Source organism: Pongo pygmaeus, chromosome 14, assembly GCF_028885625.2.
Source record: "Pongo pygmaeus isolate AG05252 chromosome 14, NHGRI_mPonPyg2-v2.0_pri, whole genome shotgun sequence".
Classification (NCBI taxonomy): Eukaryota; Metazoa; Chordata; class Mammalia; order Primates; family Hominidae; genus Pongo; species Pongo pygmaeus.
This window is the reverse complement of record NC_072387.2, coordinates 109762792-109780957: the sequence shown is the minus strand read 5'-3', so window position 1 is coordinate 109780957 and position 18166 is coordinate 109762792. Positions and strand designations below refer to the sequence as shown.

At 42.3% G+C, this 18166-nt stretch overlaps 1 protein-coding gene across 10 annotated transcripts in view; it reads right to left on the bottom strand.

The window, feature by feature from the left end:
* CLYBL (citramalyl-CoA lyase) overlaps nucleotides 1-18166 on the bottom strand; it is a 299050-nt gene that overhangs the window by 37751 nt on the left and 243133 nt on the right. For all 10 annotated transcript variants that reach the window (XM_054446028.2, XM_054446029.2, XM_063651078.1 and 7 more), the window contains exon 3: nucleotides 3364-3552. In XM_054446028.2, coding sequence (XP_054302003.2) covers nucleotides 3364-3552 — 189 coding nt within the window. The remainder of the gene's footprint in view (nucleotides 1-3363; nucleotides 3553-18166) is intronic.

Sequence of the window (18166 nt, the reverse complement as noted above, 5' to 3'; positions counted from 1 at the left end):
TTTCCATGAGACCAGTTCACAGCTAGCTCTGTGCTGCCAGTGGGGTAGCCCAAATTCCAAAATCTATCATCTGGAAACATACAAAAGCTCTTGCCCAGATTCCTCCCCCCTCTTCAAAAGGGGGAAAAAACACACTCTAAATTGTAAATCTATTAGGTCTATCTAGATCTAATAAGATGTGGGGAGATAGACAAGAAACACAGGTATGATAAAGATATTTTTGTAAATAAAGATGAAAACATATATATCCATTTTAAATTTAAGGAATATTCAGCCATTAATAGATATCAAAGGAAAAGGGAATTTTAATCATCTCTCCATTCAGTCTCAGTTGGGTAAATCATATCTAAGAGATTTGCATAAATATAAACCATCAAAGACTTTTCATCTTCAAAGGGGGTTTCAAGACCCTATAAGCTTTGTACTGTAATCATCACAGGTCACCACCCTGCAGGAATAAGGCTGCTATGGCAACATAAAAAAACTAATGCTTAAGGCTTAGCATAATATTCTGACTAATAGAAAGGAAACTCATTTGAAAAGCTGGCAGCCTATTTACCAGAAGCGGGATTAGAGGTGTTATTTCCCCTTCTAGCTGCCCCCTCCTTGCTGGTGCACCACCCCCCTAAAAAATCTAATCACTGGGATCTTTAAAAAGCTTTTGAGCAATTTGCAGTAACTTTACAATTAGGCTAAAATAAATCACAGCTTTCAGTAATGAAGAATTATTCCCAGTTGCTCCCACTGCCCCCCCTTCAAAGGGCATCATCATCAGCTCCTTAGTAACTTTTCAAGGGAAGGAATAACTCAACCAAAATAGCAAGAAGGAGCAGGGGGCAACAATTTAAGGGGATAAAATGTATAGTATTTGATGTAGATTAAAATAAAACATAATTTATTTCTCATTTATGCTAGAAAGTGGTAGCACAGTATTAGTGGTTTTGGTGTTAAAAATGTAGTAGGGATATTTTTTCTCATTAAAAAAAGAAAACTTGTGAAGTGACTTGCCCCATTCTTTGTGATGACAGTTATAACTACAAAAATCATGGACTTTAAAACCAAGTCAACGCTTTACAATATATTCCCTGTTCTTAGTGAGAACACCCCTAATGCCTTTTGTTTTTAAGCCAATAGGGGCATTTAAAAATTAAATATTCTAGCCCACCCTCCTCCTCCTCCTCCCCCTCTTTCTTAAAAAATTGCATTAAGTACTAACACAAAAGGTAACTAGTGGAGAAGTTTCAATTAATTTTTTCAAAAGGAGACGATTAAATGTTTCCGGCCTGGTAAAGTGTTCATTTCAGTGAGGTGGAGGGGACTGGGGTAGGGGGAGGAGAAGAAGGGGGAGAAATCACAAAGAGATTGGGGAGGAGATGAAGTAGCAGGGCTCAGCGATTCTTTCAATTCCAGTGCACACCCAATAGTGTGTTGGAAGAATGCACACTGTTCGGGATTTGTGGGAGAATTGTCCCATGACAAAGGAGGCAGGGTTACGCTTGTTATAGTCCAATAAGCCGTGCCAGTCAAACAAGAACCCACACTAGCGACAAAAGGCGAGCAAGAGATTCTCACACAAAAGAAAACAAGTAAGCCCATCTTTCAGTTGTGCATCAGGCTCTGGGTTTTATGCTTCGCATAAATACAAACGGAGAGGAAAAAATAAACAGCCAAAAGGACTTCTGTTAACTAGAAGTCCTATTTAAATTTCTGTATGTGTCTCACTTCCAAGGATTTAAAACAGTGAACAGAAGCCATAGTGGAAGGCTGGCTGGGTCTCCCCCTCCCCCATCTTAAATTAAGGGTAATAACGGTGATAAATAGGCATTAACTATGAAACCAAAAGGGAACAGTGACTTCAGAGTCCATTTCAATCAACTTAAGACATATCTGAATGGGCTCAGGACCCTCCAGGATATTAACATACTCTTAACTAGTATCTCCCAGCTTCTGAGGGTAACCCTAGAGAGAAGAACTCCAGCTTAGTCAAAAAATAACTGGTCCTTGAATACGGGTCTTCAAGAAGGATCCAACACAGAGCTGTCCAAAAGAAACTGTATAGCAGCAGCTACATATATAATTTTAAATTTTCTCATAGCTACATTAAGAGGGTAAACTGAAACAGGTGAATTTAATTTTAATAGTATCTTATATTTAGCCCAATAGATCCCAAATATTATATCAATGTGTAATCAATATAAAAATTATCGAGATAGTTTACATTCTCTTTTTGTCCCCTCAGTGAGTCCTGAGTCTTCAAAATCAAGTGTGTATTCTGCACTTCCAGCACATCTCAATTTGTGCTGGCCACGTTTCAACGCTCAGAAGCCACATGTCATAGTGGCCGTGGCACTGGGCAACGCAGATCTGACACATCGGGTGCATTCAGCAGGTGAGCAGTTTCGCAGGTGTCACAACGACTCAGGGTATTGCTGTGGTGGCAGCCACAGCCTCAGAGATAATACTAGATGTGGCTTCCACGAAACCACCACTGCCCACTCGCCCCGACCACAAACGCTTCCAGTTTTCACACCTCACAGGCCCCAGAATGACACATTTTCTACCCCAGAACGACACAGTGAAATGTTATTTTATTCAGTAGAGATCTGCAGAATAATAGCGACCCTCAAATAAAATCTAGCCCCTCCACCCTTTGTCAATTAAAACAATCATAGTGTAATTAGGCCCATTTCAAAAGTTTTCTTAAGTAATTTGACATGCCAACCACTTTACATTTCAGGTTTTTATTGGCTGAAAAGTCTGTCATGAAACACAAACACACCTGTCAGCAATTTAAAAAGGATGCACTAGAGAACTGTTCAGGAAATAATATCAGTGCTAATTAAAACCACTAGTTAAAAGCTTCCTGTTCATTCCTCCAGTTGCCCTAAGGAGTGACCTTTTCCTCCCCTTCTTTGGGTTCATTTTTTCATATGCGGCAAATGTGCCCTCCCTGCCTGGGATGATTTCAGATGAATCTCAGCAAGCGCCACTTACCTCACTGCTCTTCCAGGTGGAGGCCTTGGCTTAGGGCCGGGCAGGGTGGAGGAAGGGAAGAGATTCTCGGGCAACCTAGTTTCCAGAGATTACTCTGGGAGGGCTACTGAGGAGGCTGTTCTGGCCAAACCACACATCCAATTAGGAAGCGAAGCATCATTTCAAAAGTGCAGTTGTTTCATAGAACACTTTGGGCAAAGGCCAGTTTTCCTTGTGTGAAAGAAACGGATTCTTGCGCTTACTGCTTTTTCTCAATTCCCTTCCTCTGTGCTCTGTGCATGCATTTTCCAAACCTGTGGCACCCAGATCCCTTCTTCTTGCTACTCCTTAGCTGCTCCTGAGTCTTAAAGCAAAGCATTAGCTACTCACCCACTGGATTTCTTCAGGACTTTCCACCTTTGGAAGCATCAGGCTGGAAGGAAGGACCCGGGATTGCAAAAGGGTCTCTAGGTCTTCTTCTGCCAGACCACTGGAAACTGAGTTGACTCTCACACATTTTTCAGTAGGGCCCAGATCAAAGTCTTCAAGAGTTTTTACAATTCTCAGTCGAGCTTCATTCTATAAGTGTCAATAAAAAGTTTATTGTTTATTTTTATCATTGAGGGGAGCACCATCAAACGGTTGATGAAACTGTTATGTGGATTCAGAGTCTGAGCACCATTATTCTATCTACACATTTCCTGTCCACCAAATAAATAATATTTGAAAGAAGTCATCCAGTCTGAAAAGTGAGCAGTTGATTTTTAGGCTTCATTCGCGATAGCTATAACATAGCCGAGACGCACTGCAGTGCACACGGGTGTGCTTCTGCATGGAAGTGTCCTCTTTCTCATTAGCATTACTTCCCAATGGGAAGGGGAAAATAGTTAATGGGTAATTTTTCACTGATTGAGCATTAAGTGCTAAGCATGGTTCTATGTTCCTTACCTGCACTTTCTCATTTAATAAACATAAGAAATTGGTTAACATCTAGATTGTGGCCGTCTTGTCTGTCAGCTTCTTCACATTAGGGAAAAAATAAGGATTTTTCTTTTTCCACATGCATCATGCTGTTTTCACTCACTATTTTTTTGCAACTGAGTTGAATCTTGACATTCAATTAAGAAGATGCTCACAGGAATCTGACAATGTGTACTACAAAAAAAGCTCCCACTTCTTCAGGTGGAAGAAGGAATCCCTTCATGAAGTGCTTGACAAATACACTTTTTTCTTTGACTTGACAGGCTCTGCTCCACAGTTCAGAAAAGCTGAAAGGCTGAAAGTCTGCTTCAGTATTTGAATTGTCCCCAGAAAAACTATACGAAACCAAGTATGTTATTTCTTGGCTTTGGCTTGGGGGTGATGAAGGTGGGGTGGGGGAGGGAAAGAAGTGCATGGAAAGGGTGAAGGCTGGAGTCAAGAGAAAGAAAGCACTTGGGGTCATTACTTCCTGCCAATTTCAGTTTCAAAAGCAAACTCCTCCAACTTGCCAACAGCCCTCAACAAATTCTCATTGCCAGAATGAACACTTATCAAAAGTAGTTTCATTTGGGAAGGGTTTTTATGATACTAATAAAACTTTAAAGCTTCTCACTGCTGATGAATGTAGTTTAGTTTAAAAAAAAGGTCTCAACAATATATAGCCATTTGAAAAGCAATACTGATCTAGGAAAATAGCAAACCAAAGCAGAGACAAAAAAGAATTATTTAAGCCAATATTGAGTCTAAGTCCAAGCAACAAGACAACCCAGGACAGTAGATTTAAACCAGACAGATGTGGGTCTATGAGCGGGGAGAAGCAAGGAAGGCTTCCAAATGTGGTCTGAGTTAAACAATGTGAGGAAACGGTAGCTTAGAGTTGTCAGGTCAGATGGAAAGAGTACCTAAGACAGTTTAGGACTGCTCTGTGAAGTCCTGATTTACAGAGCTTCATCTGCCAATAATTAGGCCAAACTTAGACAAAAGCAAGAGAGAGCTCAGACTAGCTAAAGTCAGGGATGATGCAGCCAACAATGGCTTGGTTCCACATCATACCTTTGTTTTATTCCATAGATATAAAACTCGCCCACTTGCTCTACCATGCATTCTTTATTACAGCCATTAAATATGAAAATCTTCTCTTTTTTTTGAGACAGAGTCTCACTCTGTCACCCAGGCTGGAGTGCAGTGGCGCAATCTCGGCTCACTGCAATCTCTGCCTCCTGAGTTCAAGTGATTCTCCTGCCTCAGCCTCCCGAGTAGCTAGGACTACAGGCACCCGCCACCACACCCAGCTAATTTTTGTATTTTTAGTAGAGACAGGGTTTCACTGTGTTGGCCAGGCTGACCTTGAACTCCTGATCTCAGGTGATCCACCCGCCTCGGCCTCCCAAAGTGCTGGGATTACAGGTGTGAGCCACGGTGCCCGGCCCTAAATACGAAAATCTTAAAGGTGAAGAGCAGAAGTTGGCACAGTATCTTGGCTCTAAAGCTGTCTAGAGCTGCTGGGAGAAATACTTGAGCTCTGGCTGGGCGCTGTGGCTCACACCTGTAATCCCAGCACTTTGGGAGGCTGAGGGGGTGGATCACCTGAGGTCAAGAGTTCAAGACCGGCCTGGCCAACATGGTGAAACCCCATTTCTACTAAAAATACAAAAATTAGCCGGGTGTAGTGGCACATACCTGTAGTTCCAGCTACTCGGGAGGCTGAGGCAGGAGAATCATTTGAACCCAGAAGGTAGAGGTTGCAGTGAGCCGAGACTGTACCTCTTCACTCCAGCATAGGACACAGGGAGAGACTCCATCTCAAAAGCGAAAACAAACTAAAAAACTGAAATACTTCCAGCTTTTTGGAAGGCACATTTAGATCCATGGCTGTGGAGAACCTAAAGCATGTTCTGCTCTGTGTAGCCTATGCAGCTACAAAAAACGAGATAAACGAGATTGCTGGAGTTTGTCAATGTAACTTCCAGGTTCCCTTTTAATAGCTAAGTCAGCCTTGCAAAGAGTCTACTGGAACAGTGTGAATGGAAAATTGAAGGGAACTCACTCGATTTTTTAGGCCATACTGCATTTTAAAGCTTAAATTATTTGAGTCATCATCTCCATCCTCTAATCTGCATGTGTGCTCAAGGACGCGGGATCCCTAGCAACATCAACTTCCTAAATTGTTAATGTTGGTTGGTGTTAAAATCTGATCTTGAAGTGGTTTGGTTTCACTTGGATTTGAAGGGACTTGTTTGTTCAAAGCTCATGTTCTAAGCCTGTTTGTGATTTTTATCTAAAGTCAGATTGCCATGGTTTCAGCACATTCCAGTTTACTTAGCAAAATTCGGCCCTTGTGAAATTGGCTGCAAATGAAGTACCTAATTCCAATTTTAGGCATAATCTGATCAGTACTTTTCATATTATAATAATGAGCAGTGAATACTCAGCATTTAAAAAATTTTGGCTCAGAATGAAAACCAAGCTCTTTCCACTTCATCATTCTGTACATTTCCAAAAAGACAGGATGGCTTTTGAGGTATATTGCCATACAACACCCTTATTAACAGGCTGTTGCTTGTTACAATTTACATAAACCAAGTGTGCATCCCTCTGGTATATATCCCAAAACACTCAACAGCTTCAGTGAATTTACCCCAACCAGCAAGCATGTTGAATTTTTTTTTTCTTTATGGTATTTTCAGGGTGAAGTATGTGACTGTCCTAGCAAACACGCCCATGCCATCTGTTGGGTTAGGAGGAAGGCAGTTTCTAAGAACAATTAAGTTTAGTTCTGGGTGTTCAGTTGGAGAGAGTCACAGTCCACCCAGTTGTGAAAAGAAAGACATTCTGTTCATTTTATTCTCTCACTTTTTCTCTCTCTCTCTGCCACACACACTGTCATCCCCACCACCTCGTCCTTCACACTTCACACTTTCCTTCTTTTTCTTTCTCTCTTTCTTTGGCTCCTGGTTGGCTCTGACCATCCCTCCAATATCCATCTTAGGTGGATTAGCAAGAGGCTGCCTGGCTGACCCCGGCTCTCAGAAGGGCTCTCAGGGTGATCCGCTACGACTATTGGGAGGTAAGTGCTTCCTGGAGAAAGGAGAAAAGGGAAATTAAGGTAAAAGCGGCCACCCCAAAAAGAGCTTTTATGAGGGCTTTTATATCCTGGGAGTAATACAGTTTGTTTAAAATGAGGTTTGAGAGGGACTGCATTCTAAATGTGTTACCACTACAGGACAGCCTTGGTGAGCCATTCTCACTGTGGAATGAACTTGTCCCCCAAGATCTGACAAGCTGGAAATGACTGAATAATGGAATTAAGGCCTTTATCAACAGTTACATTAGACCTTCGAAGAGACTAATTACCATAGTGTGTTCTGGATCATGTTTGATCCAGAGGTGGACTCTGCCCAGGTCACAGAGGAAGTTGGCACGGATTACAATCTTTGCAGGCCCCCATTCTAAAAAATGATGTTCCCAAAGTTGCCGCATTCAATCGATATTTCGTGCCATGCTGCTCAGTGCAGTGGACCAGTGGCTAATAAACTTGTCCTTATCCATAAGCCACCATATTATGTGACTCTGTCTGGGCCAGGAACCAAGGCGTGCTATGATTTCAGAGACTGGATTCCTATCACCTGGGGAAGAGACACGCTCTCGTGACGTAAGAAAGTGGAGAAATCAACCATCACCAAAACCTGCAGACTCTGAAATTAAAGGAGAAAATATGCGTGCAGTTGGTTCAATTGGCACCCATTAAAGCTAATAACTAATCATCCTCGCAAGTTTCTAGCTCAGAATGATCAAATCTGCAAAGAAAACAACATCCGTCCACTTTTACACTCCAGTGGAAGAGGTGGTCCCTCGCGGCAGGGCGGCACAGTCTCGCCATCTGGAGAATAAATCGAGTGTGAAGTACAGTATAGTTTGGGACCAAGCTCCGTGGCGGCAGCTCAGCAGTCAGTTCATTAGTTCCAAACTTCCAGGGATTAGAGCGGCATCAATTCTACTGTCGGATAGGATGAGACAGACAGGATACGAGATTCAAGGGGTATTGTGACAACCAAGAGGAGCCCCTTGGGCTTATTTATAAAACTACAAAGTATAAACATACCCAAATAAGTGCCTTAAATAATAGCATTATCACAGTTTCATAACATCTGAATTATCACCTTTCCCTTCGTCTCCCAGCCCCCGACTCAAACCTTGAATGTTAATGTATAGTTGTTTTCAGAGGAAATGGCAGAGACAGCCCTGGGTGCAACAGGAACAATGAGAAAGCTCTGTGCGACCCAAGATTTGGTAATTAAGAAATAGGAAAGACTTTCTAGACTCCAGGGAGATCCACAACATTTGTGATGAAAGAAAAGTACAATGAATATTTTCATCCTGCAAAAGGCAATTGCCATGCCACGTATTCAAAAACATCAGTAAATTCTATCCCTTCTGAATTTGTCCATCTCATCTGATTTTCATTTTATCTAATGTATAAAATGCTGTCATGTCACAGGCATGAAGTGGTCCAAATTTTGAGCAGAAGGCCCCAGGAGCATCTCTATGAAAATCTTATTGAAAATGTCAAGATCAAGTTTGGTTTAAAATAAAAAACGGAATGAATTTAATCTATTTAAGGATCGCCTTTTTCATATAACTTTTTATCAATTTGTATTTAAAAACAGCATTGCTTAGGACATAGACCATCCTCACTAGTCAATTATATTGTATTTTTCTCATAAATGTGTAAAAATTTACTGTAATAATGATCAGAGACTGTTGTAGTGACTGCACTGAAAAAAAAAGGCAAATGAATTCTCAGATTATTACAACCTGGTAGTATGTTTCAGCAAGCAAGGTGAGTGTTGAGTTTTCTATCCTGTTATTTTTTCCACATGAAAAAGAAAACTTGGTTCGCCTGTTTTTGAAAAAAAGAAAACCTGTAACAATATTGAGCATACTGTATGTTAACTGGCTTAAAATTGTATGTGCTGATTCATCTTACAAAGCGTTACATGCCAGGCACCCTGTTTACTCTGAAAATGTAGATTTTGGCAGAGCAAAGTTTTTGATATGTTAATCATGAAACATACATTAAAACACAGGTTTATAGTGAAATGCTAAATTGGCTTTCATTCAAAAGACTAAGAAGGCTGAGGATGTGTATAGATGGGTAGCTTATAATATATAATTGGTATTTCTGCCCTTCAGAGATATAATTGAAAAAATTAAAATCTTACCAAAAAACCCCAACACTAAAATACAATAAACCTATGAAAAGAATTTGTTTTGAAGGTCTCCAACCAATTAAAAATATTTTTTAAAGATGTTAGAACAATGGCTTTGAGTCATGCAAACCTATACATCTGTCAGAATTCATAGAACATATACTTTAAATTTGTGCATTTCATTGTATATAAATTTCACCTCAAAAACACAAAGAGAACTGTAAACAAATATTGAACTCTAGTCATTCATATGCATGCAGGAGTACTTAAGGGGAAGTGTACTGCTGTCTGCAATTTACTTTGAAGTGGATATATTAATACAAAGCAAATCGATGGATGGAGAGAGGGACGAATGGATGGTCAGATACAGATTAAGTCAGGCAGAGTAAACATTAATGGGAGAATATAGGAGGTGTGTTTAGTATATTGGTTTCTACTGTACAATCTTCCAACTTTCTGATGCTTGAAATTTTTGTAATAGAGTGTAGGGGGGAAAAGCACCCTAAAACACTGACAATTTTTGGAGCTGATTAATGAGTATATGGGAGTTCTTTATACTATTCTCTTTACATGTGTATATACTTGAATATTTCCACAATAAAAAGTTAAAAACTATTCTAGTTAATGACTGAAACATCACTTTAGTTGTTATTTGTGGGAACTCATTTTAGTGAAAATTATTTTTAGGTTTGTGATTTTGATAACAGCTTTAATGAGATAAAGTTCACATGACATACAATTTACCTAAGTGTACAATTCAGTGGCTGTTAGTGTATTCATAGAGTTGTACAGCCATTACCACAATCAATTTTAGAACATAAGCCAGGCGTGGTGGCACACACCTGTAGTCTCAGCTGCTTGGGAGGCTGCAGTGGGAGGATCACTTGATCCCAGGAGTTTGAGGCTACAGTAAGCTGTGATTGCACCACTGCATTCTAGGCTGGGTGACAAAGCAAGACTGTCTCAAAAACAATAAAAAAAGAAGGTATGTATCACCCCGAAAAGAAACCTCATACTTCTTAGCAAGTCGCTCCCGTTTCCCCAACCCTCCAGACCTAGGCAACCACTATTCTACCTTCTGCCTCTATAGATTTGCTTATTCTGGAATGTATAAATGGAACCATACAATAGGTAGTCTTCTCTGACTGCCTTCTTTCACTTAGTATGTTTCAAGATTCATTCGTGTTGTAGCACCCATCCATACTTAATTTTTTTTTATTGCCAAATTATATTCTATTGTATGGATAGGTCACATTTTGTCCATTGTTAGTTAATGGACACCTGGCTTGTTTCCACTTTGTGGCTATTATGAGAAATGCTGCCATGGACATTCAATACGGGTTTTTATATGGACATAGGTTTTCATTTCTCTTGGGCATATACTTAAGAGAAAGTAGAATTCCTGGGTCATATGGTAACTGTATGTTTGACCTTTTAAGAAACTGTCTGCTGTTTTGCAAAGTGGCTAAGCCAATTTCTGCTCCTCCCAGCTGTGTGTGAGGGGTCCTTTCCAACTGCTCCACATGCTCGCCGACACTTACTACCACATGTCTTTTTTATTCTAGTCATCCTCGTAGGTATCACCAAGTGGTCTCTCATTGTAGTTTTGATTTGTGTTTCTCTGATGACTAATGATGTTGAGAATCCTTTCATGTGCTTATTGGCCATTTTTATATCTACTTTGGTGAACTATTTAAATCCTTAGCCCATTAAAAAATTGGGGCAATATATATATAAAACAAAGTTTTCCTTTTAAATCATCTTTAAATGTACAATGGGCACCAATTACTTATGCAACATTGTCAACCATCACCACTATTTCCAAAACTTTTTTTTTTTTTTTTGAGGTGGAGTTTCACTCTTGTTGCCCAGGCTGGAGTGCAATGGCATGATCTCGGCTCACTGCAACCTCCGCCTCCCGTACTCAAGTGATTATCCTGCCTCAGCCTCCCGAGTAGCTGGGATTACAGGCATCCGCCACCACACCCAGCTAATTTTTGTATTTTTAGTAGAGACAGGGTTTCGCCATGTTGGCCAGGCTGGTCTCAAACTCCTGACCTCAGGTATCCACTCAGCCTCCCAAAGTGCTGGGATTACAGGCATGAGCCACCACACCCGGCCTATTTCCAAAACTTCTAATCACCTCAAACAGAAACTCTATAACCATTAAGCATCAACTTTCTATTTTCCCCTGCCCCTAGCAACTGGTAACCTCTAATTTACTTTCTGTACCCATGCATTTGTCTATTCTATATATTTCCTATGAGTGAAATAATACTTGTTCTTTGGTTCTGGTTATTTTGCTAAGCATGATAATGTTTTAAGGTTCATTCATGTCATAGCATGTATCCAAACTTCATTCCTTTTTATGGCTGAATAATATTCCATTTTATGTCTATTCCACATTTTGTTTATCCATTTGTTGGTAGACATTTGGATTGTTTCACAATTGGTTATTGTGAATAATGCTGCTATGAACATTGGCATATGGGTTTCTCTTTGAGTCCCTCTTTTCAGTTCTTTTGGGTACATACCTAGGAGTAGAACTGCTGGATCATATAGTAATTCTACGTTTAGCTTTTTGAGGAACTGCCAAACTGTTTTCCACAGTGGCTGTACCATTTTGCCTTCCCATCGGCAATGCACCAGGATTCATATTTCTCCACATCCTCACCAACACTTGCTATTTTCTGTTTTATTGATACAGTGTTGGTTTTTGGTCACAGCCATCCTAGTGGTGTGATGTGGTTGCTCAGTGGGTTTTGTTTTGCATTTCTCCAATGGCTAATGATGCTGAGCATCTCTGTGTGTGCTTATTGGCCATCTGTTTATCTTCTTTGGATAATGTCTATTCAAGTCCCTTGCCCACTTTTAAACAGGCCTGTTTGTCTTTTTGTTGTTGAGTTATAACAACAACAAAATAACAGTTCTTTAGATATTCTGGATATCAAATCCTTACCAGATAGATGACTTGAAAATATTTTCTTCCATTCTGTAGCTATCTTTTCATTTTCTTGATGGTGTCCTATGAAGCACAGAAGTTACAATTTTACTGAAGTCCAATTATCTATTTTTCTTCTGTTGACTGCACTTTTGCTATCATCTTGAGATCACTGACTGCCTAATCGAAGGTCACGAGATATATGCCTATGTCTTTCTCTAGGAGTTTAATAGTTTTAGCTATAATATTTAGGTCTTTAATACATTTTGAGTATATATATATTTGTATATGCTGTGGGTTGGGGGGATCGTGATATTTTTGTTTTGTATTTTCACACTTTATTTTTCAACAAAATACAATGAAATTCCCAGGGAAGAGAAAACTCCAGTGGAAAGAAGGGGCTTACTTCCGTCTGCCTCCTTGCCTGCCTTGCCCTGGCCCTGACTGGCAACTGGCTGGTGCTGGCTCTCTGCTGCCATAGCCCTATCTATCACCTTCCTCTCTCTTCCACCTCTTTACCTTGCCCTTTTTCCATCTCCTCCTGGTGGATTTTCCTTAACTATATGTGCTAGGCCTTTGGTATTTCTGCGAAGACCTTGACAGGCATCCTTATGGGCCTCTGAGGCACCTCTGACTCAAACTCATAGGGCAATGTGGAGCTGGTGCTGAGAAGATGCCCCTGGTGGGCGGGCACTGCCGATGTTTTATGATTCAGTAGTGTGGCTTTGAGGTACCCTTTGCACAGACTTTTTTTAAGAGACAGGGTCTTGCTGTGTCAGCCAGGCTGGAGTGCAGTGGCAGGATCATGGCTCACTGCTGCCTTGAACTCCTAGGCCCCAGCAATCCGCCCGCCTTGGCCTCCTGAGTAGCTGTGACTACAGGCATGCACCACCATACCCAGATAATTATTTGTATTTTTTGTAGAGACAGTGTCTCACTATGTTGCCCAGGCTGGTCTTAAACTCCTGGGCTCAAGCAATCCTCGCACCACGGCCTCCCGAGTAACTGGGACTACAGACATGCACCACAACACTTGGCTGCACACAACTTTTAAAAAAGACAAAGTATTTATGTACCACAAGCTTACACTGTCTTTCTCAATAGTTTTTTTTTCTTTTTTCTTTTTTTGAGATGGAGTCTCGCGTGTCTCTCAGGCTGGAGTGTAATGGCACGATCTCGGCTCACTGCAGCCTCCACCTCCTGGGTTCAAGCGATTCTCCTGCCTCAGCCTCCCAAGCAGCTGGGATTACATGTGACTGCCACCACGCCCGGCTAATTTTTGTATTTTTAGTAGAGATGGGGTTTCACCACGTTGGCCAGGCTGGTCTCAAACTCCAAGCCTCAGGTGATCTGCCTGCCTTGGTCTCCCAAAGTGCTGGGATTTCAGGCGTGAGCCACGGTGCTCAGTCATCTTTCCCAATACTATTAACAACCGCCATGCTGAGATTTGTCTGTGGTTGTGGAATCTTCTAGCTCATGGCTCTTCCCACTTTTACTCTGTGTTTTCACAGCCTCAGAGGGGCAAAGTTAGAATTTCTGGTTTCTAGCAGGGCAGCAGGGGCACAGGGAGCCGGGACAATCTGTGGGCAGAGGAATGGGGAGTGGTGCCTGCTGTCTCTGAGGGGTCTCAGGGAATAGGTGGCAGAAGGATCCAGAGGAAAACTGAAAAACACAATCACTCATCTGGTTGTTTTATGTACTTATGGCCAAACATCCAGATACTTGAAGGCATTTAGGTAACAGAGGATGTGCCCTTTTTTAAAGAATGTTTGTGATTCCCAAGAGAAAACTTCCTGAATACCATGCCCGGATTCTGCCTGATGACGCTGGTCGGGTACATTTAAAACTTTTTATCCAGAGGGATTAATCAAATGCAATCCACTGCACCAGGTGCTGGGGACAGGTGTGGGGGATAGGGAAAAGATCCATAAATCACTCCCTGTTAAAGTCTGGGAACTTATCATCCAGTTGTGGCGATGAAAGCCCCATATAATGAGAAGTGAAGTAACAGTTGGAGTCGGTGGAACAGATCCTGGGGCCCTTGGGACTTAGAAGCAGGGGACGGCACCTCAGGCTGAGAAGGGGGTTGGAGGAGGGGAGGCTGGGACTCGGGTGGCCTCTGAAGACTGAACAGGATTTCAGTAAGTGCAGAGGAGGTGAGAGAGCCAGAAATGGGCAAAGGGCAGCGGCAGGAACAGTGAGGGAACACAGCAAGGTGATGATTTGTACATATGAGGCTACAGAGGGAGGGAGCTTGAACTGGGAGACAGACAGACAGACAGACAGGCAGGCAGACAATGGAGAGCCCCGAAGGGCAGGGGCAGCCCAGGGCTTGGAGACACAAGGAATGAGGCTCTATTCCATCGGGGAGAAAGGACCATGGCGGTGACAGGTCATGACTCACAGCTCAGTTGAGAAGTATCTCTGAAAAGCTGCCCTGCAGCTCTGCCTGCCTTCGGGAGGATCCACCCTCAAGTTGGGGGTGGTCCCTGCTCACTCCACCTGCCCAAGAGTTCCTTCCTTCGAAGGAGGGTCCAGAGCCCCGAAGCTACTCAATGTTGTGTTTGGAATGGGTGTCTGTACATGGGTTTCTGATGTGGGGTCCTCAGTCCAGGGCACTGAAAGAGTTCTGGAAGCCCCACAGTATGGTGGCAAGCGGACCCGCTCCCTGGCACGTGCCTTCTAATTGGTCTCGCTTAGCCTGGGCTCAGTGAGGAAAGAGAAGGTAGCTGCCTTCCCCAACTGACTGGTACAAAGTACAGCCTGGAGCGAAGCTGCTCTCTGCCTCTCAACTCGCTATATTTATGTTTCCCCACTTCTCTGGGTTAGAGGAGGTAATTAACTGTTTTGGTTTAAAAGCCTCCTGCTGGGTCTCAGTCTGCGTGGGAGAATAAAAGTAAACAAGCAAAAGGGAACAGTGTCATCAAAGGACCTCGCACCTACCTTTCTTCATTATGAGGATGAAAACGTGCCTTTTTCCAAAGGTGCCATGAATTACCTGTGCAGGGCAGGGTCTGCCAGCCTTTCACTCTTTTTAATGGTATATCAAGAGTGATTGGCTCATAATTTAATGGGGCAGCCTTACCATGGTTCCAGATATACATCAGATAACAGACATGTCACCTGTCCCTGGCCTGAGCAGTTTAGAGTGATGTTCACAACATCTTTCAGCCAGTGACTCCCTCTAGTTCTCCAGCTGACCTGATACACATTACCGGAAACCGATCCAAATTGTCCCCTTCACACAGGTATCAAAAACCAATTTGTTAAAAAAAAAGCAAACTTTTTTTCATTTCTGTGGAGGAAAACACTCATTTCCCTGCCCATCATCATTTTCTGCAGGTATGAGTTGGGCCCGCTTGTCTCTGAGGATGCCCTAAGGTGGGTTATGACCGACTCAGCTGTGCCCACGTTGCTGTGGGAGACTCCTGTCTGCAAGCCAACTGCTTCTACAACACTTCTCTAAGGTGCTGACATAAAGAATCTTGTCTCCTTAAGTAGATTATAAAGTTTATCCATAGAAGTATAAATGTCTAATGACAAAGCACACATAGCCTTGCAATTAAACTGAGCCAATGCTAATTTCAGCCAGCGGCAGAAGCCAGTCCTTGACTTCTTGTCTTTTGGAGGAAGCGCTGCCTTGGGTGGCAGAGCAGCATCCCAAACAAGGATTCTTTAGATTCAGCAGCACATTAATTAGTCTTCCTGGCAGACACGAATGAAGAAATCAGGTAACACAATCAGCTATGTGATGGCAGGAATAGAACACAAAGAAATACTTCTTGCAGGTACGTGATACTGCATCATTGTTTTTCACAAACTATTTTTAAAGTAGACAGGGCTTTAAAACAAAAAGGAATAAAAAATATCTCCACAAAGGCGGAGCTTACAGTGAGCCGAGATCATGCCATTGCACTCCAGCCTGGGTGACAGAGTAAGACTACGTCTCAAAAAAAAAAAAAAAAAAAAAAAATCTCCACACAATATTTGGTAATATTGGTAATATCCATCAACATTTGTAATGTTGGTTCCACCTTTGTATGTTTTCATTTCTGTTGCTTAAATATATACTGAGTCCTTTAGATCATTTATTTTACTTATGTATTTTGTAGAGACAGGGTCTTGCTCTGCTGGCCCAGGCTGGAGTGCAGTGGCTATTCACAGGCACAAACAGAGTTCACTACAGCCTCATGCTCCCCCATTTATTTTTATTTATTCTTGGTTGTTTTGCTTCCTAATTATTTCCCAAAGAAAATTATAACTGAAAAATGGCTTTGTGTTTTTTTAGGTGGCAAATGTATAGGTATTTTTAAGGGTAGTACTTTTCCATCTTATTCTTTGTCAATTTTATTTTCTTCCAAAATCAACAAGGAAAAGAAAAATATAATGTGGAAAAACCAGAAAACGAAGGAGAACAGCCAGCAGGACACTTAATTTTTTAAAAAAGGCAGACTGAGGATCGCTGGAGAACGGAGGCTGTTATAGCTAAGGGCCCCCCAGCAAGGACCAGCCCCCCAGGAGGTGGCTTCTCTTCGCAGCCTGTCGTGGTGTGCCACAGTTCCTCTGAAGATGTGTATCGTGAAGCAAGTGGCAGAGCCTGCATCATGTCACCTAGCTCACAAACACTGGAAGCTTCCGATCATCTATAATTAAATGTTTTCCTCGAGCAAATGCTAATAAAACAATGCCGTGACTGGCACCGCATTTGATTTCCATTGCGCTTTCCACCTTCTCCTCTTGCCAGCTCTTCACATCGACTTTTTCCGCAGCTTCATTCCTTCACTGGTGCCAGGCAGGCGCACTGCACAACCACTTGGGTTTTCTTCCCTCTTTTTGCGCCCGGTAAATTTTCATAAAGCATTTAACGTGAGAACAAGCAGGTTAATTTCCCGTGCCGTTGAGCCAGGCGCCCTGCAACACTGCCATGTTTTGGCTTCTGAGTCAGAGGCCTCGGTCCCAGTGGCAAAAACTCTTGCCAGAGCCTTCTCTGTGCAGACACCAGGTGTGATTTAGCATAACAGATTGTGTGGACGCTCAACGGCTTCTCTAAACCGTGCGTCAAAACGAAATTGTATCCTTCATGCAAGATGAAGATGAAAGTCTCCTGGGCTGGAAGTTCTGCCAGGAAGGGCCTCTGGACATACAGGAAGTGGGAAAATCACCCCACCTTAGAACACATGCCTAGTTTCAGGACCACTAACGTTCTCCTTCACAATATTAGTACCTGGTTAAAATCCCCCATCATATCACAACGCTGTTTTCCTCTGATGGTAGGTAGGCAATGAAGGATTTTTTAAAAACATAAAAAGAGGATGGAAAAAATGGAATTGTAAGGAAATTTAAAACCTCATTGAATCTGGTCTTTGATACCTAGTCAATGGCTTGAACCATGCATTGGTTGACAGTGACTTTGAACACCGACGCGCTAGGTGTCAGCTCTCAGGCTATGGGGAAGACTTTCAGGGAAGAAGCCGAGCTTTGTGGCTGCCACAGTGTAGACTCGAGATGAGAACAGCCTGTTTTCGAAGATGGCAAGATTAGTGTGCCTCAAGAGAAGGGCAGGCCCGAAGCTGAGACACAGGTCACCCCACGGGGAGAGTGACTGAAGTCACAAGAGGACACCGAAGATGATTTGAGGACAAGCTTAGCAAACATGACTGCCAGAATCACCAGTCTTTTTATCCAGACCACTGCCAGCGGGATCTTAACACTTAGTGATGTACAGGCAGCTAACAGAGAGGACCAATGGTGTCCCAATGGTGTGCCAACACCAGGGGCTTGGGGATAAAATACATGTGCTCCAACGTTCAAAATCACCTGATAACGATGATGTCAATATATACACAGTCCTTTTCTAACTTTTCAAAGGGCTTTCATGCCTGTGATCTCATTTGCCCTCACAACAGTCCTGCAGTGTGGACAGCAGATTTTATTATCCACATCTGCCTGAAGAACAGAGAGGTTAGGAGACTTCTCTGGAATCCAGACAACTAGGCAGCAGCTGAGGTGAGGCAGAACTCCCATCTTGGGCTCCCAATCTTGCATTTGTCTGCAGAACCCT